Genomic DNA, 27,992 nt, shown 5'->3' with positions numbered 1-27,992 from the left:
TTCCCTTTTTCTTGTTTCTGACGTTAATCTCTGGAATTCCCTCCTAAGTGCTAGTGAAATCAACCCAGTCTTCTGTTCCGAACTGTCTTGTGTCCCATTTATTTCAGATAGTATATTCTTAATTGTTCAGCACAAGATGATTTCTTTTGTCTCCTTTTCCAATTCTCCTTTTCCATCTTTCCCCCCTTTTCATTGCACGTATTGCTATTTTTCCATAGTCAGCCTGTGGGCAGCATCCTGTCATCTTGAATATTTTGGTACAGCGCCTAGATAGTTTTTTAGATTCTTGATGCATAGCATTTATGATGGCCGGATACAAAGGTGTGTCACCATGAGATAATATTAAAGTAGGTACAAAATTTGCTCCCTTGTGCCGTTGTTGCTGTTGGTTGTTGCTGTTTATCAAATTTATATCCCACCCTCCCCCTGGTGTGGTAAACGGACCCACAATTTAGAACAAAGCGAAAACAGAAACATCTAAAAGCAGTTTCAGTTACAACACGGTTTCATTTCGTAATCTTGGGGTTGTTGACTCAAGCTGTCAAGGATCAGGGTGCCATCTTGAAAACTATTTATTGATCATAGCTTAGTGTAGACAGAGGAACACTGGAAATCTGTTTAGATACAGTGCTGACTTTTGGGGAACCATCATTGCTGGAAGAGGACGAAGCTGCGAAAAATGAAAACTGGTGTTAAGATTTTTGAGCAGGGTCTTAGAAAGATCCTGCTGCCCGTCTATATTCCACGTGTGCTATAGAATTTTGCCAGGATTCTGCACGTTTGTGGCTATTGGGGGGGCAGCAACATACAATATGTAGAATTCTATGCTGACTTCCCACTTTTATGTCTCCACCCCAAACTAGAGCAATTCCTTGCAATGGTGGCTCCTCTTCCTTTGCGAGATTTGTCGAGGTGTCCTAGCAAAGAGTGCTGCTGTTAATACTGGCATAGAACAAAATGCCTGGTTTTTGTTTACATCCTCATTCCCCTGCTTTATACCAGGCCGGGCTCTTTTTCCAGCCTTGTCTAAACTGGCAGGGGCTGCCCAAGGTCTCAGGCACAGAAGGGTCTAATTCTCATCAGCTGCTACTATCTGGTTCTGATTTTTCCAGCACCTCGCTTAACTGCAGAGAATGCAGACATCACTTTAAAACACCCGTACCCTGTAAAAAGGGTGCTATCTCCATAGGGGCAGGGGGCTGAACAAGAGGGGGAATGTGTGGGTCCCAGCTCTCTAATCACAGCTTCAAGAGCCGCACCTATGGTGTTTACAGACCCCATCCGTCCTTTAGCAACCAGATTAGGGGTAGCAGCTTAAGCTGCCATGGCATCACACAGTGAATGGCTGCCATGGCAACCAGGCCTGCAGGCCCCTGGGGCCAGCAACCTAGGACAGATGGCTGTCATGTGGGAAAGGGGGTCCGGGTGGACAGGGGGCTAGAGAATAGACCCTGGGGGTGTGCATATCTCAATCCAATTCCCAGCCCCATGCTTTCCCCTGCCAACATATGTTTGTTGGCAAGAGAGGGGGAGTAAGGGGGGCAAATCTCATTGTGTGGCTCTAAAGAGGATAGAGAGTGAGGATCATCCCAATTAAGGGCTTAGCAGGGCTAAAGTGGGCCAGAGCTTGAAACTGATACCAGATTAGGCTGTGTGATCGCAGCCTGTGGGTAACTGGGGGAGCACAATATCTTGTCTGGAAGGAAAACAGGAGGTAGCTGTTCCAAAACTGAGAGCTAACAGCTCCCCAAGACCTTCCTGCCTAATCTCCTTTCTGCCTGACCTTCCTGAAGCCTTTCAAATTATACGCTGTTTAAATATTACCATATAACCAAACCCAGTGGTGTTTTTTTCTTTAGGGGTACTCTCATTTTGACTCAAGAAAATCACCATTTTATAGTTCAAATCGGGAAAGATCAATACAGTAAATGGATAAAAGTACAAAGATTCACAAAATGTTTAGGGGTATGCGTACCCCCAGAAAAAAGCACCGACCAAACCTTCTAGTGCTGAACCATCCTGAGATCGTCGGATGAAGGGTGTTATACAAATTTAATGATGATTGGTAATAGTAATTTGTACCTCACTCTTCCAGGAAGCGCAGAGTTGTACTTTAGCCCCATGACATCTCTTCTGCTCCCTTGTTTCATTTCTGCACAACGTTGCTTCCATCTTAGAACTCAAGTGATGACACTGAGAGCTAGCAAGCTTCAGCACTAAGTGGGAATTTGAGGTGGTGCTTTTTAATTTGAAACCCAGTACTCAAATCACTGCTTCACATAGTTGACTTCCTGTCCCAAAATGAAAGAACCATGCATATTTCTGCTGCTTTTGTTGTTGTTGTTTAGTCGTTTAGTTGTGTCCGACTCTTCGTGACCCCATGGACCAGAGCACGCCAGGCACTCCTGTCTTCCACTGCCTCCCACAGTTGGGTCAACCTTATGTTACTAGCTTTGAGAACACTGTCCAACCATCTCATCCTCTGTCGTCCCCTTCTCCTTGTGCCCTCCATCTTTCCCAACATCAGGGTCTTTTCCAGGGAGGCTTCTCTTCCCATGAGGTGGCAAAAGTATTGGAGCCTCAGCTTCAGGATCTGTCCTTCCAGTGAGCAATCAGGGCTGATTTCCTTAAGAATGGATAGGTTTGATCTTCTTGCAGTCCATGGGACTCTCAAGAGCACCTGAATTCAAAAGCATCAATTCTTCAGTCATCAATTCCCAACTTAGTAACCTTCCTGAACCTGGTTGTACCCGGGTGCAAAGGAGAGCAGGACTTTCTCTCCTTTTAACCGTTATGTAAAAAAAGGAAATTTCAGCAGGTGCGGCTTTGCTTATCCCTGCGTTCCAGGCTGCACCTGCCAAATCTCCCTCTTCTGCACAGCTATTAAGAAGGAGCAGCGGCGCTCCTTCTGATGTCCTTCGCAAATGAACATCTTGCATCCAGGAGGGAGCCAATGCTTATTTCTCTTAAATCTCTGGGACAGCACAGTGTTCTGCAGGTGCATCCCTGTCCACAGAACATATCCTGGGCTTGAAAGCTATTTTGCACCATGTCTGAGGCAAAAGCAAAAGCAAACAACAAAAAACCCTAGCACAGTTACCATAAGATTACGTGCTAGGTAACGTATGGATAAACACTTAGGCTCTAATGTATGTTGGCCCAGCATAGATAAAGTTTGGATTTGGGAAGAAAAAAAAGGGGGGGTTTTGGAGAATTGCTTCTGTCAGCTCCATCCTTGCATCCATTTCTTTCTCTGTGTCCTTCTCCGGTTCCATAAATAATTTGATAATTTCCCTGCTCGCGCATGCTGTCTCTGGTGAGAAGCATTTGACATCCTGTTATGTTTGAGCTGGACTTCCAAAGCTTTAAAATTATTCTGGAAATTAAAAGTGAGCGCAGTGAAGAGCAACGAGGGTCCTGGGTCATGAGAACACGTCTTGCATAAGGAGACGAGGAATGCTTGGTGCTCCTCAGGCAGGCAGAGTCTTCACAGCAGCCACACAATGTCATCAGCGGCATACAAATGCTAGCCTGGATTCCCCCCCCACTGAATTGGGATTTCTACTTTTGCCCGAGTCCTGTTTGTGATACCAGAACGACCTGTTTACAGTATCAAGTACCTGTCCTGTACCTGTCTTCAGCATATCTTCTACTCACAATTACCGTATTTTTTGCTCTATAAGACTCACTTTTTCCCTCCTAAAAAGTAAGGGGAAATGTGTGTGCGTCTTATGGAGCGAATGCAAGCTGCACAGCTATCCCAGAAGCCAGAACAGCAAAAGGGATCGCTGCTTTCACTGCACAGCGATCCCTCTTGCTGTTCTGGCTTCTGAGATTCAGAATATTTTTTTCTTGTTTTCCTCCTCCAAAAACTAGGTGTGTCTTGTGGTCTGGTGCGTCTTATAGAGCGAAAAATACGGTAAGTCTCACCGAGTTCAGTAAGAAGTTACTCTGCAGTTAAAGCCACAGTCCTAAACATGCTTAACGGGGAGTGAATCCTGTTGAATACACTGGGCATTACTGCAGACGGAACCTGCACAGGATTGCCCTTTAGGCTTGCAGCCTTAAGGAGCCCATTACTTGACTTGTGAGATGAAAACAGGTTACTTTAACAAGTCAATCTGCATTATAAAGGATGGAATTGCAGAACTGATGTAACCCTTCTGCAGTAGCAGAACTAGTGGTGGTTAAACACAATATGTCTGGGAATCACTGTAGGGTAGTGATCCTGCAAATCTGGCACCCTGCATGGTGCTGTTCATCTCCTTGCATTGCTAACTCCCAGAAGTGACCTGACCTGACCACTGCCTCCTGGTAATATCAGTGATATTATAGACTGGAGGTCAAGTGAGCATTGCTGCCCCACAATGTCTTCTGCTGCTTCTTGTGACCCCAAAACTTTGGAATAAGATTCTGGTTATGACCTATGAAGCCCTAGGTATCTTAGGCCCAGGCTATCTGAAGGACCATTTTCTCCCTGCTCGGGCACAGAGATGTCTGGGGGAGGCCCTTCTCTCAGTCCCACCCACCCTTACAGGCATGTTCACGGAAGATGGCCATCTTGGAGGCTGCTCTTTGACTTTGGAATTCCCTTCCCAGAGATGCTACACTTGGCTCCCTCCCATCTGCAAGTGAAGATGGATTTTTTTTGAAGTGACAGTTTAACGAAAGAGCTGTGCTGCTTTTACTATCTGTAGTTTAATAGATTTGTTTCAATTCCATTATGGCTTGTTGACTTTTTAGCTATTACTTTTTATATGTTTTTAGCTTTCTGTGTTCTTATTCATGCTGTTTTAATTTTTGGTAAGCTATCTTGAATCTCAGTTATGGGGAAAAGATGATGATGATGACGACGACGATGATAAAACGGGTGCCCCATTTTTCTTCAGTTTCCCTGGGTTTTTAAAATAAAAAATATTATTATTACCTTTCTTCATATATGAATTGCTTTCTCCGAAGCATATCGAGGCCTTATTCACAAGACAACAGAAACACACAACAACTATCAGTCTCTGCTGCCTGCTACTCAGTTAAGTCTCTTTCATATCTGCGTGTTTCTATATTTTGGGGCTGCTTCACGGATTACATTTTGAGGGGGGCACCTAAAAATGCCATGAGTAGCATTTCAGAGCTATCACACTCCTAATGGGGAGCTTTGAGTAGCTTCCTCTTCCTGTTGGTGATGCTCACTTGGCAGAACATGCACATTGGCCCTGAGTGGGTATCATATCCCTTTTAAATACTGTGTAATGTCTGCTCTGTTTGCAGCATCGTGACAGTGCTGCTTTCTTCCATTCCTGCTGGTGATACTTTAGGGTAGGGCTGGGTTGAGTTGAAAACTGAAGCAAGGACGCCGGCTGCTTCTATGGTGCCTGGCTTTCATGCTGCATGTGTTGCACAGAATCATTGGTGGAGGCTGGTCAGCAAATTGTTTGCTGCTACACAGAACTAGGGAGAGCGACTGCAGGCTGTGTGACGCAGAGCCATTTTGAAAGAAAGCACTTGGCCGTGACAGCTTTATGTACCTAGGATAAAAAACTAAGGCAAAGGGCATAAACCCACTCGCTTCACAAAGAGGGAGATGAGACCTGAGCCAAGACCCCCCAATTCAAAGCCCAGTCTGGAGAGGCCAAAGTGTCCGACCAAAAATAGAACAACATGGGATTGATTCAGATATTGACATCCCAAGGCGCCTCAGTTCATGTAGCAAAGGCCCTATTCATGCAGTGCTTTTGAGCATATTAAAGGCAATTGGCCCAGGATGAAAGTCTCAGTGTGTCTCTCACCATATAACCTAAGGTAGCTTGAACCAAGATGTGGTGAAATTCCAAATGCACACGTCAGAGCATTCAAGACTCAGCACACACTCTGAGAAACCCATCTAGTATTGATTTCAAGATGTTAAAAATGATGGTGCAAACAGCCACCATGGTGGAGAGCAGTCTGGAAGCCTGAGTCCTTTCCCTCTCTTATTTTTGGATTTTTGACGCTGAGTTCTCAAAGCCATTGGGGAGGGGGAATATGTATTGATAGTGAGACTGCATGTCATTGATTGTCTTTGGAAGCAGAATTAATGACAGGTCCTGCAGGCAGCGAAGCATTTTCCTTTGATGCTATGCAATCCTGGCCTGAAGCTGGAGATAATAGCAGAATCAATGGCCTGATCAATAGTTTAACAGGGAGCCATTGCACTGCTAGCAGAACAGAAGTCTGCTGGAAGGCAAAAGGGAACTGAGCCCGGGCACAGAGGCTTTGTGGAAATCAGGACAAATGTGGGAGGAGGAAACTGAATTGTGCCACTATTGCTGGAGGGAGGCACCTGTAGAATGCCTGGATTGTTCTGCAGATGCAACTGATTTCCCAGTCATGCTCTCAACTCGAGGCAACAGACTGTTGTTGAATTGGTGTACTGTATATTGTAATGGATTCATTGATGCAAATGAAAAAATGGTCATATGAGCCATATGAAGTGGCCAAAGACTATGTGACTTCTGACTGTAGTGATGGGGAACATATATATCTGTGCATGTGGGACATAAAAGGTAAAGGACCCCTGGATGGTTAAGTCCAGTCAAAGGTGACCGTGGGGTTGTGGCACTCATCTCACTTTTCAGACCGAGGGAGCTGGTGTTTGTCCACAGACAGCTTTCCAGGTCATGCGGCCAGCATGACTAAACCGCTTCTGGCACAATGATGAGTGCCAGAGCGCACAGAAACGCCGTTTACCTTCCCGCCACAGCGGTACCTATTTATCTATTTGCACTGGCGTGCTTTTGAACTGCTAGGTTGGCAGGAGCTGGGACAGAGCAACAGGAGCTCACCCCATTGTGCAAATTTGAACTGCTGACCTTCTGATCAGCAAGCCCAAAAGGATCAGTGGTTTAGACCACAGCGCCACCAGTGTCCCTATGTGGGATATATCTATGAATGAATGGGGAGCTGTGGAAGTTCAGGACATTCAGGTGCAGTACTATTCTTCTCTCTCTCTCTCTCTCTCTCTCTCTCTCTCTGCCAGTCAGAGGTACTTTGGGATAGTTTGAAATTCTCCTACTTTATGTGGATCGGCATATACAAATGATCAATGGGCAGATTTTTCTTCTTGCCTCTATTTCACACACTCATCCCAGGAACTTTCGTTTAGGGATCAGTGGAATCCCCTCTGCATATTTTGTGTGCCTGTGGATCTGTTGCACATGCTCAAAGGCTCTCTGCCCCACACTTTTAAATCATCACTTCATACCTCTGCAGCTCCACCCCGTGTTGAAAATGGCTTTCAGGACTGTATTGCTCGGTGTTCCAGATCCCACAGGGTTATAGCAGGGTTGGCAACCTCGGTTGTGTGTGTAAGGAAGCAAACATGTGGCTCAGCTGACCTGACATTTCTTCATGGCTGGTGCATTTATTAATGGGGGAGGGTGTTCTCCATTTCTGTCCTCAACTCCAGCATTCCCTGGCAACTTTGCTTTGAAAAACAATACTGCTTTGTTTGTTTAAATGGGCTTTTGATGACCAGGGAATATGCCAGTTAACCTGTGTAACTTGAGGGTGTGTGTGTTGTGATTTAATGTATTGTCTCCTGTCCTGGGCCCAGTGGCGTAGCATGGGTTGTCAGCACCCGGGGCAAGGCAAGTAATTTGCGCCCCCTAACCCGGGGCAAGACAAGTAACTTGCGCCCCCCCCCGCTGCACTGTCCCTCCCCCAGATAGTCCCTCGCTCTCTCTCCGCACCGCACTGCACCGGACGCCTGGCACCCCCCCTAAACAGTGGGCGGCGACCCGGTGGCTCGGATCGGATTCGCACAGCCAGCACTGCAGTGAGAGAGAGTGAGTGAGCCAGGTAGGGGCAGAGAGCTGTGAGTGCGAGCGCGCCCCCCCCCGATGTTGCGCCCAGTGCGGCCGGCCCCCCCTGCACCCCCCACGCTACGCCACTGCCTGGGCCCTTGACATGGAATGGGCTATAAATCAAAATAAGTGCAAATTCAGTAATAAACAGTTGTAGAATGCCTTTTGTGTGCTTCACCTCACATGTATTCATCCCCTACATCTTGGCTCAGTGGGATAAGTGGTACCTGAGTAAGCCAGCAGGCAAAATGCCTCTCCAACAAAACAAAGCTTGTCAAAGGAACTTCTGGATGGATCATAACAGGAACCCTGATTCATCCAGGCAAACCTATGGCCAGCCAGATCCTTCCCATCCCGACATCCTTGGAGTTGCAAGCAGAAACACCCAAGCCTGACACAGATTGTTGGGTTCTGCTTTCAGTTCCTTCATAACAGTAACCCCCTTCCCCCCACTCCCTCTTGTTTTCAGCAGATAATCAGCACAATGGAGACCCAAGTGTCCAATGGTCCCACAAGCAACAGTTCCCTCCCCAATGGGCCACTGATTAGTGCCAACGGCGCCACTGATGACTCCAAAACTAACCTCATAGTCAACTACCTACCCCAGAACATGACACAGGAAGAATTCAAGAGCCTCTTTGGAAGTATCGGAGAGATTGAATCCTGCAAGCTGGTTAGAGACAAAATCACAGGTAAGGCAATATGGCGGTGGGGGTGGGGGGGGTGGGGAGAGGGAGGGATCCTGGCTCTGGTTTGACTCAGACATCACGATAAGCCGCAGTATGTTGTGACGATAAGCCAAACCAGATAAGCCACAGTATGATGATAAGCCACAGGATGATGATGATGATGATATAAAAACCAACCAAGCAGCTTTTGAAGAGCTCCAACTGGTTCCATTCAAACTGAGTTGATGGTCAACCAAATGGCGAGTGGGATAGCGTAACGTGAGGTACATTGGGGCAAACAGAACTCCATGTACAGTAATGGAGTCAGAAGCAGCAGTGACTTAACCTGCAATTGTGGCAGATAGCTCGGTAAAAACGTCAACGCCATAAGGCGGCAGCTGTGGAAAAAGAGGCCTGGAGACCCAAATTCCATGACGGAGGTAAATATGTTTGGCATAGTAGGTGCTGACCTTTAAAGCCCTAAACAGCCTCGTCCCAGTATACCTGAAGGAGCGTCTCCACCCCCACCGTTCAGCCCGGACACTGAGGTCCAGCTCCGTGGGCCTTCTGGCGGTTCCCTCACTGCAAGAAGTGAGGTTACAGGGAACCAGGCAGAGCGCCTTCTTGGTAGTGGCACCCGCCCTGTGGAATGCCCTCCCATCAGATGCCAAGGAAATAAACAACTATCCAACTTTTAGAAGACATCTGAAGCCAGCCCTGTTCAGGGAAGTTTTTAATGTTTGATGGTTTATCGTGTTTTTAATATTGTGTTGGGAACCGCACAGAGTGACTCGGGAAACCCAACCAGATGGGTGGGGTAATAATAATAATTTAATAATAATAATAATAAGACCGAGCTCAGGGTGGCTAACAACCAATAATAAAAACAAATTGATTAAAATTACAATCAGTAGGATGCTGGGCTAAAAGGACCTTTGGTCTGATCCAGCAGGCCAGTTATTATACTTAGGATGGTGGGATTTCATTTATAGCTTGTTGTGGTACACTTCTCTGTTTGTTGTGGACTGGGCCAAATTTAGGTTTGATGAGCACCATAGCTACTGAAGGTAATGGGGCCCTTTATATGTCCAGCTGTCCTTTGTCAAAAACAAATTGCCTCTGTTTTTTGTGTTGAATATATGCTATATGGTAATTTATGGACCTAATAGGTATCTAAAGCCATTTGCACATGTTGCCATGCAACCAGTCCATGCAGAATGGAGGTACCCTATATATAGAAATGAGCAAACCAGTGATATTTTAGGGAGCAGGCTAGCAGGCAGGGCCCATTACTTACATCATAGGAGCCTACGCAACACAAAACACTATTGCTGTTTGTAGGTTTTATTTTATTTGTTTTATATCTTATATTTTGGAAATGTACATCCAGGGTTTTTCCCCTTTCATTTTTTGGGGGGCCCCCAAGAGTGTGGGGCCCTAAGCTATAGCTTGTTTAGCTTATACATAAATCTGGCACTGGCTGTGGAGGCCTTAAGGAGCTTTTGATAGATGGTGAATGGATCGCAGGCCTGGAACTGTACAGTGGTACCTCGGGTTAAGTACTTAATTTGTTCCGGAGCTCCGTTCTTAACCTGAAACTGTTCTTAACCTGAAGCACCACTTTAGCTAATGGGGCCTCTTGCTGCCACTGCACTGCCGGAGCACAATTTCTGTTCTCAACCTGAAGCAAAGTTCTTAACCTGAGGTAATATTTCTGGGTTAGCAGTGTCTGTAACCTGAAGCGTATGTAACCTGAAGCGTATGTAACCCGAGGTACCACTGTAGTGCATTTGTGCTTCTCTCAGGATTTGCTATATCGTCATTTACTATCGCGATACACCTTTTTTATGATAATGACAAGCTAGCTGTGGATGGAATATGATGAAAAGAGACTATAGCAGACCATGAGGTGGCATGGAACTTTTCTTCTGACACCGGTATTAAAGCTTCAGTTTACCAAGGGCCAGGGCATCACAGGGTGGCAGTGAGATTGTGACTGCCTGGGCACCTCGGCACCTCGTGATGATGTGCGCATGCGGCCCTGATGCCACAGCTGTTTTCCCACTCCCTGTCTCAACCTTGGGTAAGCTGTACTGATGCCAAGGTTGGGAGGGCAGCTCCACAGGCTGCTACTGAAACCAGGCCTTGAGGTACCGGTTCAGATTACCTGTTGCATTGGCTTGTTGCTGGTGTTTATTCAAAGGGAAGGTCAGATTTGAGCACCTGATATTTACAAATGGCAAAGCTGTGTCTGAATTCCCAGCACATGTGTGCAGCAAGTAAATTTGACAGCCCCCTTTGGGGGGAAAAAAATACTAGCTTTGATTTTTGGCTTTGAAGATGGCAGTTTGTGACTTGGAGTTTGGATTGGGGGGGCATTGTGTTGAGGTTCAAGTACACAACTGAATAAAGAAATAGTCTGGTTTCAGGCCGTCCGGTTCTCAGAACTAGCTACTTGATTTTATTGTTATTATTTACTTCCATTTAATTTGCATGCTACCCTTTCATGTGAAATACAGTCGAACCTCGGATCCCAAACGCCTCCGTTTTGGAACGTTTTGGCTCCCGAACGCCGAAAACCCGGAAGTAAATGCACTGGTTTTCGAACGTTTTTCGGAAGCTGAATGTCCGATGCGGCTTCTGCTTGAGTGCAGGAAACTCTTGCAACCAATCGGAAGCTGCACCTCAGTTTTTGAACATTTCGGAATGGATTATGTTCGACAACCGAGGTTTGACTGTATTTCCAGAGAGGAAGCCTTCTACTTTTGCAGATGTTAAGGAACAAATGAAGCCAGCAGGACTTTTGTAGCACACCTTTCTCCCAGTGGCCTCCTTTGTGCAGGAAAATATGCCATGTGGATTATCAAAGGCCACTCAGTGAATTTCAAATTAAGCAGAAATTTGAGCTTAAACTTTGCACACCCTGTACTCTAGTTAGGCCTGATGGGGATCCTAATTTAGCCTGCAAGGCTGTTATCCCCAGGCCATGGCCACCTGTCCCCCACCTGACATCATACAAGATATCAGGTGCGGGGAAGGCAAAGATAAAGATCTTTGCCGAAAGCAAAGTTTGCAGGCTTTCCAAGGTCAGCTAATTGCCTGTGCCTAGCAAACTGCCCACACAGTTTGAAATCAAACTGTGCAGCAGGCAGAGTCTCAGCAAACAGGAATGCTTCACCGGAAATAATGGTGGAATCAGGTGACTGTCAGGTGGGCAGCTTCATTCTCCTGTCAAAATGGCTCATGGGGTTTGCAGAAGATCTGGTTCCAGCCCACTGACCTGATCCAGTTCTCTATGCTTGCTCCAAAGACCGCTGTTTAATCTAATTGCCAAATCCAGGAGGGCGATTGTCACACCTCTGGGCTGCTGACATCCAGGGTTTTCTTTCTCTCCTCCTTTCAGATCCAGATGCGATAACTTCTATTTACTGTTTCTAGGTGGTTTTAGTATGTAATCTGTCCCCTGTTGTGTCACCACCGACATTCTATAAAAGCAAGAAGGAAGCCCAAGCTAAGCACAGTTTGCAATTTATTTGGCTCGAAGTCAAGTTCTGTTCTTTGGTAGTATTAGTCCAAAATTCACCCAGGTGCACTGAGCTTCTGTGCAACACCTTGGCAGTGTGTGACCGGCCACATAACTCAGAAGATCTAGTATATACTTAGAAATCCAGGCAAAATCTAACTCTTAAGTAAATTATCAAGTTTAATAAAAGAAAACTGAAATATCGACAGAGAATTTGTAGCATTAAAGGAAGGAAGCACATGCACACTGACAGATGGATAGGCATTGCTGAGATACAACAGGGTCGGCATGGCATGGAAAGTACATGGGAATTGCAAGAGGTTGTCTTTTTAGGGTGCAAAACTAAGTTCCCTGGGAGGGTGTTCCAGGAACAGTAGGGATACTGCCAGGGAAATAAAGGCCATCATGCCTCCACGTCGTCTCCCGGTCTCCCATGGAATAGTATCAGTCAATTAGCGACACGAGCCTCAGAAATAGCTGTCCACATTCCAGGACTTGTGCACTCCCTTTTCGCAGAGTTTCCACAACGGAACATTCACCCAGGAGAGCATATTTTACAGATTTATTCCACGTTGGTCAGAACAAAAGAAAACATGACTGCCTGCCTTCGTGTTGAGGCAACAGACAGAAAACGAAAGCTATATACAAAACAGAAACTTCCTGTGAGCAGGAAGTACGCAGGCTTGTGACACACAACAGCCTGCTCCCTTTTTAAGGTGGAACGGAAATATCCTAACATATAGTGGAGCTCTCTGCAGCTGGAGAGGGAGGTGCCTCTCTGTAGTGGCATTGCTCTTCTGCAAGCACCAGTTTTCCAGCGGTAGATATGCCCCAGTTTGCCTTCAGATTGATACCGCTGGGAGGAAAAACGGGTGGAGCAGTGCAGGATGGCAGGAGAAAACTCTGGGCCCCCCCACCTTCTGGCATGAGCCCAGAGAGTTCTGAATTTAGTGGCTCTTGCACCACAAATTCATCCCTGCCTTGCCCCATTGGATTGTTCTGCCCAAGCCCAAAATACCCTGCCTGCAAATTGTCTGTTCCTGACCTGTAGTCGTTTCATGGATGCAGAATGAATGTGGTCTCGCTGGAAACAGCAGCAAGGTGAAAGGGGCAGTCCAGAAACTTAGTAAGATACTTTCTCAATTATTTTTTTAAAAAACTCAAAAACTAGAAAGAGGGACTGGGTGGCATATTTTATATTGAATGCCAGTCATTTCCCCCCTCGGGGACTGTAATGTAGATTCCAGATTTAAATTCTCGAAGTACAAGCTTTGTCACAAACAAGTTAGCAGGGAAATGTGTGTTTAGTGCCAATTAGTTGGAATGTTTCGATTGTGAACTTGGATGTACCCTTTATCACATGGCGGTGATAAAGACATTGAGGGGCAACTTACGCAATGGCAGGAAGACACCATCGTCATTCAGTAGAAACCAACCTTCTTCAATGGGGGCAGGCCTTCTTCTTGCCCACTGAGTGTCAGAATATGGCTGTCTGTTGCTCTAGAGGCAAAACGAAACTTGGCATGGAAGATGCCTGGAAGCATTTCCCAACATTATTTGTGTGCTGTTTTATTTTTGGTCATTGTGGGTAAGCGGAGCTGTTTATTTGGAAAGAGGGGTTGGCTACCATCTGAGGCAGAGGTCTAGATGCTTCGCTTCTCAGCTGCTCTGCTTCCAGAAGTACCTGGTCGCTTATGGGCTGAATTCTCTGGCCTGGCATTGCTACTACTTAATTCCATAAAAAGACCATACTTAACCACCATTTGATTGAGGTTGTAGGGGGTGACTTGGTGTGCATATTGAGACCTGGGTGGGCGAGCTGGGTGGGTCTGACCAACTCAGCTCTGCTACCTTGGGACATAGTGCAGTACTAAGCCAAACCAGAGAATCTGGGTCTGTGTGTCACCATCGTCCATAGGACTTCCATCCCCTTTACCAAAAAAACTTATTGATCTTCAGGTGGGCTTAGAGGACCATGTACCTAGTATTGGGCCAGGGGAGCATACTGGGGGTGTACCAACCACTTTTCTTCTGCCCAGCAGCCTCCCAGACTGAGTTGGCCAAAGTGATCTCTAGCATGGTGTTGGAAGCCCTAGATGACTTTAATATCCACACAGAGGCTGCTATAGATCTAACTCAGAACTTCATGGCCTCCACAACCACCATGGGGCTGTCTCAAATGGCCTTCGGTCCAACTTACTGCCCTTAATTTACAGACTTTACCCAGAGTGATGCAATGCGTGGCCTGAAGTTGGGGTGTGTACAGGGCAAATAATTGTCATGATCAGACCACCATCTGGTAAAGTTTGGACTGGTGATGGCAGTTCCCCCCTGCAACTGGGATGGGCCCATTCGGAGGGTCTGCCCTGAAGTCTGATGGAAACTGATGGATTTCTGAATGTTCTGGGGAACTTGGCAGCAGAGAAGCCCGATGATCTTGTCCAAACCTTGGTTCCTATTGTGGAACGGTGAGATGAGACACAGTCACTCCTGAGTGTCCTCTTCAGTCTGGTAGAACCCAGTATGCTCCCTGGTATTTGGAGAAGCTGCGGGCTATGAAACAGGCTGGACAAAGTCTAGAGCTCAAGCAGTTCAGAAGTTCCCTTGAAGGGTCAACCAAACACTTATTGTGCATCATTTTGCCTACAAGGCATTGAAGAAGATGCATTTTGTGCCTCAAGCAGCTCACAACTGGAGCTCTTCCGTGCAGTTTGGAACTGCTGACTCGCACTGGAGCCCCTCAAGAACCTGCTTGAGACCAACTGGCTGCACATTTTGATGATAAAGTTGCTTTAACTCTGCATTTGTGGCAGGTTTCGATGGCCAAGCCTCGATGTGTGGTGGGATCACCTTCCACTTACAGGTGCTTTCAGCTCTCTGCGCAGCCATGTTGCCCCCTTGATCCCTGTTTCTCTTAGCTTACTAACTCTAGCAGTGGAGCTATGACTGGTTGGGTCCAGGGTGTGGTTAATGCTTTGCTGCATGTTGGGATGGTCCCTGTCACTTTGGAGAAGGTGGTGGTCCAGCCAGTTCTAAATAAACTAGTACTGGACCCATTGGTTTGGACAAACTAGCTACCAACTAGCCACAAACCCCCCTTAATTAGGGAAGTTGGTAGATGGTTATGGTGGAACAAGTTCAGGCATTCATGGATAATACAGTCTTACCTTGGTTTTCGAACAGCTTAGTTCTTGAATGTTTTAGCTCCCAAACGGCGTAAACTGGAAGTGACTGTTACGGTTTGCGAACTATTTCTGGGAGCCAAACGTCTGATGGGGTTTCTGCGGCTTCCAATTGGCTGCAGGGGCTTCCTACAGCCAATCAGAAGCTGCGCTTTGGTTTCTGAACATTTTGGAAGTCGAACAGACTTCCGAAACGGATTCCGTTCAACTTCCAAGGTACGACTGTACAGACACATTCAAATCAGGATTCAGACTTAGCCATGGGAACAAATTGATCGCCCTGATGGATGACCTTTATTGACACTGGGACAAGGGGAGTGTGACCTTGCTCTCTCTCTCTTTCTCAATTTCTCTGTGGCTTTTTGATACCATTGTGAACATGGTATCCTCCTGGACTGGCTCTGTTGGTTTATATTGTGGGCATTGTGTTACAGTGGTCCTGCTCCCTGCCTCTGAGTGTTCATTTTAGAGAGTAACAATAGACAAGGGTCAGCAATTTTTTTCAGCAGGGGGCCAGTCTATTGTCTCTCACATCTTGTGGGGGGCTGGACTATATTTTGGGGGGAAAATAATAATGAACGAATTCCTATGCCCCACAAATAACCCAGAGATGCATTTTAAATAAAAGGACACATTCTACTCATGTAAAAACACGCTGATTCCCGGACTGTCCGCGGGCCGGATTTAGAAGGCATCCTGAAAGCCACACTGTTTTGTTTCCAATGCTATTTAATATCTAAATGAAGCACTTGGGAGAGTGGTCATTAGCAGATTTAGGGCAAGGTGCCATCACTGTGCTGAGGACACTCAGCTCTGTTTCCCCATCACATCTGACTCAGAATAGGCTGTGCAGACCCTGGCTCAGTGCCCGGTTGCAGTGGTGCACTGGATGAGGAGAAATAAACAAAGTCTGACTCCGGGCAAGACAGAGCTCTGTGGGTGAGCGGCTGCCATGTTTGTGAACTTTGCCTGATCTGGACAGGGTTGCATTCCTTCTGAAGGGGCAGGTATGCAGCCTGGCTGTGCTCCTGAATCCACCTTTGCCACTGGAGACACAGGTGGCCTCAATGGCTAGGAGCATCTTTTACCAGCTTCAGCTGAACACGACTGCTACAACCATAATTTGGGCACAGGAGTCCAGGTGTTGGTAATTTCAAGGTTGGACTAGTTCAGAATGCTGCAGCATGGTTGCTGGCAGGGGTGAGATCCAACCAGAAAATTATACTTCTGCTCAAAGATCTGCACTGCCTACTGATTTGTTACTGGGCCAAGTTCGGGCCAGTCTTGACAGACTCTAGGGTTGTGCGCTCATCTCACTCTATAGGCCGGGAGCCAGCGCTGTCCGCAGACACTTCCGGGTCACGTGGCCAGCATGACAAGCTGCATCTGGCGAGCCAGCGCAGCACACGGAATGCCGTTAACCTTCCCGCTGGTAAGCGGTCCCTATTTATCTATTTGCACCCGGGGGTGCTTTCGAACTGCTAGATTGGCAGGCGCTGGGACCAAACGACGGGAGCGCACCCCGCCACGGGGATTCGAACCGCTGACCATGCGATCGGCAAGCCCTAGGCGCTGAGGTTTTACCCACAGCGCCACCCGCGTCCCATATATATATATATATATATATATATATATATATATATATATATAAAATCATTTTTATTAGTTTTACAAATACAAAGTTATAAACAGAGAATCAAAAAGTATAGCCATATAAATACATTCCTTTGAATCTCAGAAATTCCTCCCGTCCCCTCCATGAGGTCCCGTTATAAACATTTAATACCTCATATTCTTCCATACTCCAATTTATATATCAAACCATATTGTCCATGGTAATTGTTAAACCACAAGTGAAATCAAAATCCTGCTAATGTTTCCATCTGCTTACAGTGGTCTCCTAAATAACTTTTTCCCCATTCTTTTATAAAGCTTTTATCCTCTTGGTTTCTGAGTTTTCCAGTCAGTTTTGCCATCTCGGCATAGTCCACGGCATGGACTATAGACCATATGTGCCTTCTTAACCATTTTGATCTGCAGAACTTGCACTTTTCCAAGGGCCCAGATGGTTGTTTCAAATTCATGAGGAGTTGATATTTTGGTGTGGCATCACCAATACTTTGGAACTCACTGCCTGTTGACACCCACCCCATACTGCTGTAAGGTAAAGGGACCCCTGACCATTAGGTCCAGTTGTGGCTGACTCTGGGGTTACGGTGCTCATCTCGTTTTATTGGCCGAGAGAGCCGGCCTACAGCTTCTGATCGGCAAGTCCTAGGCTCTGTGGTTTAGCCCACAGCGCTGGAGACACATGCTAACAACACTTTGGAGGTCCCAAGCCTCAAGGAGGTTAGATTGGTCTCAACTAGAGCCAGGGCCTTTTCAACACTGGTCCCAACTTGGTGGAATGCTCTGTCACAAGAGACTAGGGCCCTGCGGGATTTGACATCTTTCCGCAGGGCCTGCAAGATGGAGCTGTTCTGCTAGCCTTCGGCTTAGAATCACTGACCCCTTATATAGGATTTGGTGTATAAATCTTCACTTGACTTTTTTGCTGGCCAATGTAGGACCAGCATGGATAGCTGGCTCGGGTGAATATCTGATGTTTCCTCCTTTTATGGTCTTGATCTATGGGCTACTACTAAAATGAGGCTGCATTTTAAACTGTATTTTAAGCTGTGTTTTAATTAACCGTTTTTCCCCTATTACGTTTTATTGTAATTTATATTTGGTTTTAGCCGCCCTGAGCCTGGCCCTGGCTGGGGAGGGCGGGATATAAATAATAATAATAATAATAATAATAATAATAATAATAATAATAATAATAATAATTTTTCTTCTACAACTAATGATGGTTCCAGGTGGGAGGGGGAAATTAGCATCAGGAGAATTGACATGAGAAGGGATTAAAAACCCTCCCTCCCTGTGTTTGCCACAATCCTAATCGCCCCTGCAGCTGCTCTCAGCCTGGGCAATCAAAAAATGCTGGGAAATGCAAGCTCTATCTCGTTTTGCCCTTAGGCAAACAGGGCAAAATGTAGTTTCTACAATTACAGTTAACATTAATTCAGACACTGAAATCTGGGTATCTTAAAGCTGCTGTATCATGCGTTAAAGTGATAAACCTTGGAGTTTCTATTAATAACATTTATCAAATTGGATATGTTATTTTAATTGTTTTTTGTGCTGTACAAAACGTCAAATGAAATCTGAATTATTTATAGCACAGAGGCATATTTTGTCTGATCTCATATATAAAAATCTATAACTCTTGAGATTGTCCCCTGCAAGTGTAACATTTTGGTGATTATGCCGTTTGAAGGCGTCTTTGGTCTGTGTCTGAAGGTGCAACTTTTGCTATGATGTCTTAACTTTTGTGAAGTCAGCAGCACAAAGCTCATGGCGCTGTTGATTTTAATATTAACGAATCAAAAAAGAAAATTGGCAAAATCTTGTTAGAGAATTAAAAAGTGTCACGCTACAATTTGCATTTTCTGTTATACATCAGCGGATCTTACACATTTTTCTACTAAAACCCTTATACTGGTTTGCCTGCTTGCTGCAAGCCCACGCATTTTCTTACCTTAAAGCCACTGTGTAGAATAGAGGTGGGGTTGGGTTCTCAGCTCCTCTCTGCTCCAGCCTGCAAAACTGTCAGGCAAAGATGATGTGAGCTGTGGTCCCATCTGTGAGAGGCTCCCAGATTGAAACTCAACTATTGCCCTGGTTGTGACTGTTGTAAACAAAATCTGCCCTACTTCCCTTATGGGGTATCCAAGAGCCCGTACAGAGTCCTTAAGTGGGTTCCCTATCGGTAGGAGAAAATAACAGAGGCCAACCAGAGAATATTGAGAAGCAAAGCAGCTAGTAAGCCTGATCTTTATTAAAGCTGTTGCAACAGGGTGCTCCCCTCACACGCAGGAAAGGAAGAGGACCCAGAACAAAGGTGTGCCTGCCCTTATATAGACATTTTAAATTGCCTTGGAGCTCAAGACCAGCCCTCCATACATCATACATACATCACAGCAGGGGTGTAACCGAAGACCACCCCCTACAAACATCATACCACAGAAAAGGCGGTCTACAACAGAAATTTGAATGCTGTTTTTCCCTGTCTGCCAGGTTATCTGATAATGTCTTATCTGATTGTCTTTCCTGATAGTCTGGCCATTCTTTTGAGATGGTGATTACCCAATTCCTGAGACAATGGGAAGGTTCCCTCACCCCCTCCCTCCTTGCAGAGAACACATTTGGTCAGTTTGGGAGTCAAAATGGTTTCAGGGCGGTCTTCCTGTTCTGCTCCAGACATGTGGTCCCCATATCTATGTACGTGCTTGGTTGGTACATTTATGAACATTTATTATATATAAAGGTAAAGGTAAGGGTACCCCTGCCCGTACGGGCCAGTCTTGACAGACTCTAGGGTTGTGTGCCCATCTCACTCAAAGAGGCCAAGGGCCAGCGCTGTCCGAAGACACTTCCGGGTCACGTGGCCAGCGTGACATCGCTGCTCTGGCGAGCCAGAGCCACACACGGAAACACCGTTTACCTTCCCGCTATTAAGCGGTCCCTATTTATCTACTTGCACCCGGGAGTGCTTTCGAACTGCTAGGTTGGCAGGCGCTGGGACTGAACAACGGGAGCGCACCCCGCCACGGGGATTCGAACTGCCGACCTTTCGATCGGCAAGTCCTAGGTGCTGAGGCTTTAACCCACAGCACCACCCGCGTCCCTTTTATTATATATATAAGACTTTAAATTTTTATTACATGACACAAGCAAAGCTGCGAGGAGGGGGGCTGTGGCGATGTGCATGTAGTATTACTTGGAAGTTTCTGCTGAGGAGTCTGCAGCACTTTTTTTAAAAATGCAAACCACCTCTCAGTTTAAATTTCAGAATTTAAGCAGATGAGTAGGTTTCCTTTTCAGCATGTGAGGAACATTGCAGAGAATTCCCCCAGCTAGTCATTGTCATCAGCATAATCAAATGCTGAACTGGGTGGTCCTGTATCTGTCAGTTTGGCAGTGGAACAGGGCCACCTACAGACAGAATAGTTTCTGCCTGCTTCCGCAATAGACTCCCCAGGTAGCAGCTCAAGGAGGACTGAGCTTGCGTAGTAGCCTCCATCAATGCTGAGGGTGTCAGCTGGGGAAATGAAAAGGTGTGGAGAAGCAGTTGAGGCCCTAACCCAGAGGTAAAGGTAAAGGGACCCCTGACCGTTAGGTCCAGTCATGGATGACTCTGAGGTTGCGGCGCTCATTTCGCTCTATAGGCCGAGGGAGCCAGCGTACAACTTCCGGGTCATGTGGCCAGCAGGACTAAGCCACTTCTGGCGAAGCACCCAGAAACGCTGTTTACCTTCCCGCCAGAGCGGTACCTATTTATCTACTTGCACTTTGACGTGCTTTCGAATTGCTAGATTGGCAGGAGCAGGGACCGAGCAACGGGAGCTCACCCTATTGCGGGGATTCGAACCGCCAATCTTCTGATCGGCAAGTCCTAGGTTCTGTGGTTTAACCCACAGCGCCACCCGCATGGCTAACCTTTTTTTGGGGCCCTCCAAGGACTGCATGGCAGCAGGCGCAGATGAGGGTCATTTCCAATGTGGTTAACAACCACACACCAACCTTATGGTTCAGCACACACAAGCTCAGTGCCGGATTTACATATAATCTAAACAAGCTCTAGCTTAGGGTCCCACTCTCTTGGGGTCCCCAAAAAATTTTAAGGGGGGAAAAACTGGATGTACATTTCCAAAATATAAGATAAAAAAACAAAATAAAACCTACATACAGCAACAGCGTTTTGTGTTGTGTAGGCTCCTATGATGTAAGTACAGTGGTACCTCAGTTTACAGACACCTTGGGTTACAGACGCTTCAGGTTACAAACTCCGCTCACCCAGAAGTAGTACCTCTGGTTGAGAACTTTGCCCCAGGACGAGAACAGAAATCGTGCGGCAGTGGCACGGCGGGCAGCAGGAGGCCCCATTAGCGAAAGCGCACCTCAGGTTAAGAATAGTTACGTTCGTAACCCGAGGTACCACTGTATTGGGCCCCACCTGCTAGCCTGCTCCCTAAAATAATCACTGGTTTGTTCATTTCTATATATAGGGTGCCTGCATTCTGCATGGACGGGTTGCATGGCAACATGTGCAAATGGCTTTAGATACCTATTAGGTCCATAAATTACCATATGGCATGTATTCAACACAAAAAACAGCAGCAATTTGTTGTTGGCAAAGGACAGCTGGATATATAAAGGGCCCATTACCTTCAGTAGCTGAGAGCCTCATCAAACCTAAATCTGGCCCTGCATACAACACATATGCTCTCACGCATACATACAGAAACACAGATCACCCTCCCCATTTTACACGCAGATAACCTCCCAAGCTCACTGCTGCAGTGTGGACATTGCCCGTTGCAACTTTGGGCTGGGTGGAGTGGGTTAAACCTCTCATCCTAGCTCAGTGTTGTGATGGGGGGGGGGTGTTTCAAGTGTGGGGGGGGGGCTGGTGAGCCACTTCAAAGGGCTGCACAGCTTGATCTGGCTTGTGGGTTCACTATATCTGCCCTGATGGTTTATAGCAACCTGGAAGTGGAGATTAAAGTCAGGGCATGCATGCAGTGAGGTTTAAAAAAAAACAAGCAAGATTCCCTTAATAATTATTTTTGGCTTTGGCTGGGGAGGGGAGGAAAAAAATAAATTATTATTATTATTATTATTATTATTATTATTATGCCCTGCCCATCTTGCTGGGTTTCCCCAGACACTCTGGGTGGCTTTTTATTATATTAAAAACATAATAAAAACATCAAGCATTAAAAACATCCCGATACAGGGCTGCCTTCAGATGTTTTCTAAAAGTTGTGTAATACTTTATCTCCTTGACATCGGATGGGAGGGTGTTCCACAGGGCGGGCGCCACTACCGAGAAGGCCCTCTGCCTGGTTCCCTGTAACTTCACTTCTCGCAGCGAGGGAACCAGCAGAAGGCCCTCAGAAGAGGACCTCACAGTCCGGACTGAACGATGGCGGTGGGGGCACTCCTTCAGGTATACTGGGACGAGGCCATTTAAGTGACCAAGGAAATAATGAGCCGCTCCTCACACACACCCGGAACCCCTGCATAATCTCTGAACAGGTGGGAGGTCTAAACAGCAGCAGCCCAGAGACCCAACACATTTTCTTTGAGTCCCCGTTTGTTTCTCTATTAGGGCCTTCTGGACTAGGGACTGTTAATCAAGAACTGCTGCTTCTATTAATAAGAGTCTGTGCCTGCTGAAATTAAATGAGGCCCCCTCCGATCAGTAGCTTGATTTTTAGTAGTGCTTTTGTTTAATGTTCATTTGTTGTCTAGTGCTCCTGTTAGCCCAAAACAGGATTCTGGGACTAGTTTCCAGATCACTCTCATTCTAATAGCCGATGGAAGGGTTGCTACTTTGGCATAGGCTAGAGCTGAAACCAGTTTGTTTAAAAATACCATATTTTTCGCTCTATATGACGCACTTTTCCCCCTTCAAAAATGAAGGGGAAATGTGTGTGCGTCCTATGGAGCGAAGACGCCATAGCCCCGCGACCCTCTCCCGGCTGGAGCGGTGACACGTGGCTATGGCAGGAGCCTCTACAGCCGCGCGTCACCTCTCCAGCCGGGAGAGCGCGCGAGGGGCAAAAGAAGCCCCCCGCGACCCTCTCCCGGTTGGAGAGGTGACGCGCAACTATGGCAGCAGCCTCTCCGCTGTGCCTTTCCGCTGCTCCCTGACCTGCTCTTTAGGGCTGGTGGTGGGCTTCCGCCCACCAGCCCCAAAGAGCAGGTCGAAAGGAACCTGAAGCCTGGCTTCCAAGGTAGCTGCCTGAACGCACCTTAAACGGCGCCTTGTTTTAGAGCGGGAAAACAGGGGGGAAATTCTCCCCCTTTCTGTGCAGCGCCTCCTGCCGCTTCACTGAAGGGGCGCTGGGCAGAGAGGGGGATAATGTTTTTTTCTTGTTCTCCCCCCTCTAAAACAAGGTGCGTCCTATTGTCTGGTGCGTCCTATGGTGCGAAAAATACGGTACTCCTTTGAGAGTTTATTAGCAAATGCTGAGCATGGTCATGTTTCTGACACCCAGTTACATAATGATGTGAGGCCCTCCTACTAGGGCTCTGGGACCTGAGTTTGTAGGTATTCTTAGGTTGTGGAGGATGGTTGTGTCATTGGCTGAAACATAAGGTGTGTTGCAGTGCCCTCCTGAATTCGTCTATAGGGTGCAGTTCCCTTAGACCAGGGGCTTCCCAAACTTGCATCTCCAGCAGTTATCATCCCTGACCACTGGTCCTGCTAGCTAGGGATGAATGGAGTTGTAGCCCAAAAGCAGCTGGAGAGAGACCCAAGTTTGGGAAGCTCTGCTCTAGACCATTAGCTTCCACATCCGACTAAAGTGGATGAAAAGAACCCATGAAAAAATTGCATGCTGCCCCAAGACCAAACTACAGACAGGGTGTGGGAGAGCCAATCTCCAAATATTTTTGGTTTAGCTAAAATGCTTGGTAGAAGCTGTCTTCTACCAAGTCAGGGCTTATCCACACTTAACCTTTTGCCCCGCAATTTCTAGAGGCTTTCTTTGCAAATACCTGCTCTTTACTGCTGAATCAGAGCAAACAGCGATTCAGGTTTTCCATGGAATGCCATTTGTTCTGATTCAGCAGTAAAGAGCGAGTTTTCGTGGGGAAAGTATGGGGGGGTGGGACAAAGTGCTTGAACCTTTGCCTAGAAAGCTTGGGGCAAAAGGAAGTCTAAATGAGCCCCCAGACAACTGGTCCAGCTATTCAGTAGTGTCAGCACTGATCGACAGCAGCTTTCCAAGCTTTTAGGCAGAGGTCTCCCAGCCCTATACAGAGGTGTCAGAGACTGAAACTGCAAATGAGGTGCTGTACCATGGTGCTGTAGGCCTTTCCCATTCATGCACATGGTACTTGTGTGAATTTGATTGGACAACATTATATAATAGACAGGCACCATATCTGTTGTATTTTCGGTGGCCTGCTTGAAGACTCTCCTCTTCCAACGAGCCTTTTAAAGTGCAGATCCTATCCAGTTTCTGTACTGGAATAGTTCTTAAGATGCTTTAATTGTTTGATCCCTTGTGTGTTTGTCGCCCTAAGCTCCTTTGCGAGGAAGGACAGGGTGTAAGATTAATAAATATGTAAATACAGTAAAGAAACCATGAGTGGGGGAGATAAGTGTTTAACTTGTGGACCATTTTTCTGATCAAAATTTGCTCCCACCAAGATGCTTCCTCACCTGCAGGATATAGATTTCGGATCCCTGTATCTTCTCCCCTGCTTGAGAAAAACACAAGTGTGTGAGGGTCAGTTTGGGGAGGGGAAAGGGTTAGGCACGACTTTCCCCTATCTCTGCTGTGGTCAAATTTGCCACCCCCAAATCTGCTTTTCAATAAGGAACCAAAAAACCCCAAACCATCTGGAGATGGTCCACAGCTCTCCTGCATCATGTCTTTTGTGGCCCCCAAAATAACTCGATAGGCCACACTTTGTATTCTGAGCAATGCAGGCAGGAGCGGAAGGAGTGAGGGGCACAAAATGATATACAGTGGTACCTCGCAAGACGAATGCCTCGCAAGACGAAAGAGTTTTTTGTTTTTTGAGTTGCTTCGCAAGACGAATTTCCCTATGGGCTTGCTTTGCAAGACGAAAACATCTTGCACCTTTTTCTTAAAACCGTCAATGCATTCCTATGGGAAACCGTGCTTCGCAAGACGAAAAATTCACAAGACGAAAAAACTCGCAGAACGAATTAATTTCGTCTTGCGAGGCACCACTGTACTGCAGCATTCACAGGATAGTTCTGAACCCACTGAAACAACCCTTATATTCCAATTTTAACCTTTATATTCAGATGTTAAAATTGCATCAGACTTAAAGAGCTTTAAGCTTTTGTTTTAGCTCTTTTGAAAATGCTGCCTTCACATTAATTATTCTCTCCCCCTTTGGTTTGAAAGAAACCTCCCTTCTCCATTTCTGCGTCTCTTCCTTCCTTCCTTGGCAGCTCCTCCACTGTAACCTCTTTCCCTTCTTCCCCACCAGGGCAGAGCTTAGGCTACGGCTTTGTCAATTATGTTGACTCCAACGATGCTGATAAAGCAATCAACACGTTGAATGGGCTCAAACTACAGACAAAAACAATCAAGGTGAGGAGGGTTGGGGTGGGTGGGCAAGCTGCCCTCAAGGTGCCTTCATGAAAGGAAGGCTGGAATGCATATCTGAAGGGGCACAGACCCTCTTTCCTTTCATGCACAGGGTCCTGAATCTTCCCAGCAGCCATGGGACAGTATAGATTTGGAATAGTGGTTTGCAGAGGGGCATAGTTCAGAAGGCAGAAGTTGGGAAGAACTGGGTGATGAACAGCTAGGACAGCCTTTCTCAACCTGTGGGTCCCCAGATGTTGTTGAACTACAACTCCCATCACCCCTGGCTAGCAAGGCCAGAGCTCAGGGATGATGGGAGTTGTAGTCCAACATCATCTGGGGACCCACAGGTTGAGAACTGCTGAGCTACGAGAAGAAGAACTGGGAGGGAGAGAGAGAGAGTTAACAGACTTTGTTTCGCTGGAAAGCATCCATCTGCTCAGTCCAAGGTTAAGGAGAGCAGATAAGGTGGCTGCTCAGAAAGTACAGTGGTTGTGGGATCAGGTTGCAAGGAGCAGAAGTGACTAGGGAGGAAGTGGGTGGAACCCTTAATTGGGAGCACTTTCATTCCGAGGAATGGATTCTTTGTTCTTGCGCTATGATCATTAAAAATTCTAACTGGTAAGAGACTCCTTTCACTTTGTTCTGTTTATCTACTGATGGGGGGGGGGGGGATGAAGCCAATGCCCTGAAGCCTGACATTCACCCACTTAGGGCCTTCAGCATAGAACAAGGGGTCATCCAGACACCCTTTTTGTTGTTGTTCCAGGCACTTTCCCCGGGAGAACTCACATTTTACCACTGAATCAGGGCAAACAGGTGGTTTTTTTGCAGATTGACATTTGCAATAAGACATTGGTGTTCCCAGGGAAAGCGCTGGGACAAACAAACTGCTCGGACACAGAGCTTTAAAACCGGGACCTGTGCCTAGAAAAGTGGCATGAAAGGATGTCTGGATGAGCCCTAAGCTATACATCTAATCAGGGTTTCCCATACTTGAGTCTCCAGCTGTTTTTGGACTATAACTCCCATTATCCCTAGCTAACAGGACCCGTGGTCAGGGATGATGGGAACTGTAGTTCGAAAACAACTGGAGACCCAAGTTTGGGGAAACCCTGATCTCAACAAATCCGTGCAAATGATGGAAGGAGGCCAGAGCCTATGAAGGGGTGTAAAGGCAGAGTCTGGGTGGCACTATTGTTAGTATTGTTAATTATTATTGTTAAAGGTAAAGGTACCCCTGACTGTTAGGTCCAGTAGCGGACGAATCTGGGGTTGTGGTACTCATCTCGCTTTATTGGCCAAGGGAGCCGGCGTACAGCTTCTGGGTCATGTGGTCAGCATGACTAAGCCGCTTCTGGCGAACCAGAGCAACGCACGGAAACGCTGTTTACCTTCCCACTGGAGTGGTACCTATTTATCTACTTGCACTTTGATGTGCATTCGAACTGCTAGGTGGGCAGGAGCTGGGACCAAACAACAGGAGCTCACCCCATCGCGGGGATTCGAACCGCCGACCTTCTGATCGGCAAGCCCTAGGCTCTGTGGTTTAGACCACAGTGCCACCCGCATCCCCCCTCATTATTATTGTTACCACACAATTAATATGCATAGCACTGTGAAAAGAGAGGTTCCTGTCTCAGGTTGCTTACAGAGGAAGTGGATGGAAGATGGATGCAAAGGTAGGCAGGGGAGGAATAAAGGAGGAATCCTTGGCTCCCCTGGAAGAAAGTGGGAGCTGCTGGGGTTGAAGTGGGAGGTGGAAACAGAAAGCTCTTTCTTGAGAGTGTTTGTAATTCTGCCATCTCTGCCACCAGGTGTCCTACGCCCGGCCTAGCTCAGCCTCCATCCGTGATGCCAATCTCTACGTGAGTGGCCTACCCAAGACGATGAGCCAGAAAGAGATGGAGCAGCTGTTCTCGCAGTATGGGCGCATCATCACCTCCCGCATCCTTGTCGATCAGGTCACAGGTATTAAGAAGCGCATAGGTACCCTGCCACCAGTGCCGCTGGTGGAAAAAGATTGCCAAAGGGACTTGAGCAGAGCGAGGAGAGGATTTATCATAGTCCTTGGGGGTCCTTCAATCGGAGCAGGAAGGGTTGTGCTTAATTGGACATGTGCCTATAATGCTATCAGTGTAGGACATCACGTGCCTTTGCATGGGCTTACGCTCTGATTTGCATATCCTTTCTATCACACTTGGTACTTGGGCTCAGGCCTTGTCCACACAGGCAAAGGTTGATTCTCATGTTGAGGAACAGTGGAGTTTCACCCGGATTCCATATGCATTCTGCAAATACCCGGAAACACTCTTGCCTATACAGTGGAACCTTGGTTCTTGAACTTAATCTGTTCCAGGAGTCCGTTTGACTCCCAAAACCATTCAAAAACCAAGGTATGGCTTCTGATTGGCTGCAGGAGCTTCCTGCACTCAAGCAGAAGCCGCGTCAGACGTTCGTCTTCCGAAAACCGGAACACTTACTTCTGGGTTTTCAGCATTTGGGAGCCGATTTGTTCATCAACTAAGCTGTTCAAGAACCAAGGTTCCATTGTATTACCACTTTGCACTTCCCAGGGCTAGATTAATTGT

General features: G+C 46.8%; 1 protein-coding gene and 1 long non-coding RNA gene across 7 annotated transcripts in view; one reads left to right on the top strand and one right to left on the bottom strand.

The window, feature by feature from the left end:
• Positions 1-27,992, top strand: part of ELAVL3 (ELAV like RNA binding protein 3) — an 81,728-nt gene that overhangs the window by 33,243 nt on the left and 20,493 nt on the right. For 5 of the 6 annotated variants that reach the window (XM_083420450.1, XM_083420448.1, XM_083420446.1 and 2 more), the window contains exons 2-4: positions 8,311-8,533; positions 25,301-25,404; positions 27,219-27,372. In XM_083420450.1, the coding sequence (XP_083276576.1) occupies positions 8,311-8,533; positions 25,301-25,404; positions 27,219-27,372 (481 nt within the window). The remainder of the gene's footprint in view (positions 1-8,310; positions 8,534-25,300; positions 25,405-27,218; positions 27,373-27,992) is intronic. The other variant, XM_083420447.1, reaches the window with a different exon arrangement.
• Positions 486-8,554, bottom strand: LOC310667997. Its single transcript, XR_014506524.1, has 2 exons — positions 8,444-8,554; positions 486-670 (listed from the first exon to the last, which is right to left on the bottom strand). It is a non-coding gene; the product is annotated as an uncharacterized lncRNA (long non-coding RNA).

The sequence above is a fragment of the Podarcis tiliguerta genome, assembly GCF_965153285.1.
Source record: "Podarcis tiliguerta genome assembly, chromosome: 17".
NCBI lineage: Eukaryota > Metazoa > Chordata > Lepidosauria > Squamata > Lacertidae > Podarcis > Podarcis tiliguerta.
This window is presented reverse-complemented; position numbering and strand designations above follow the sequence as displayed.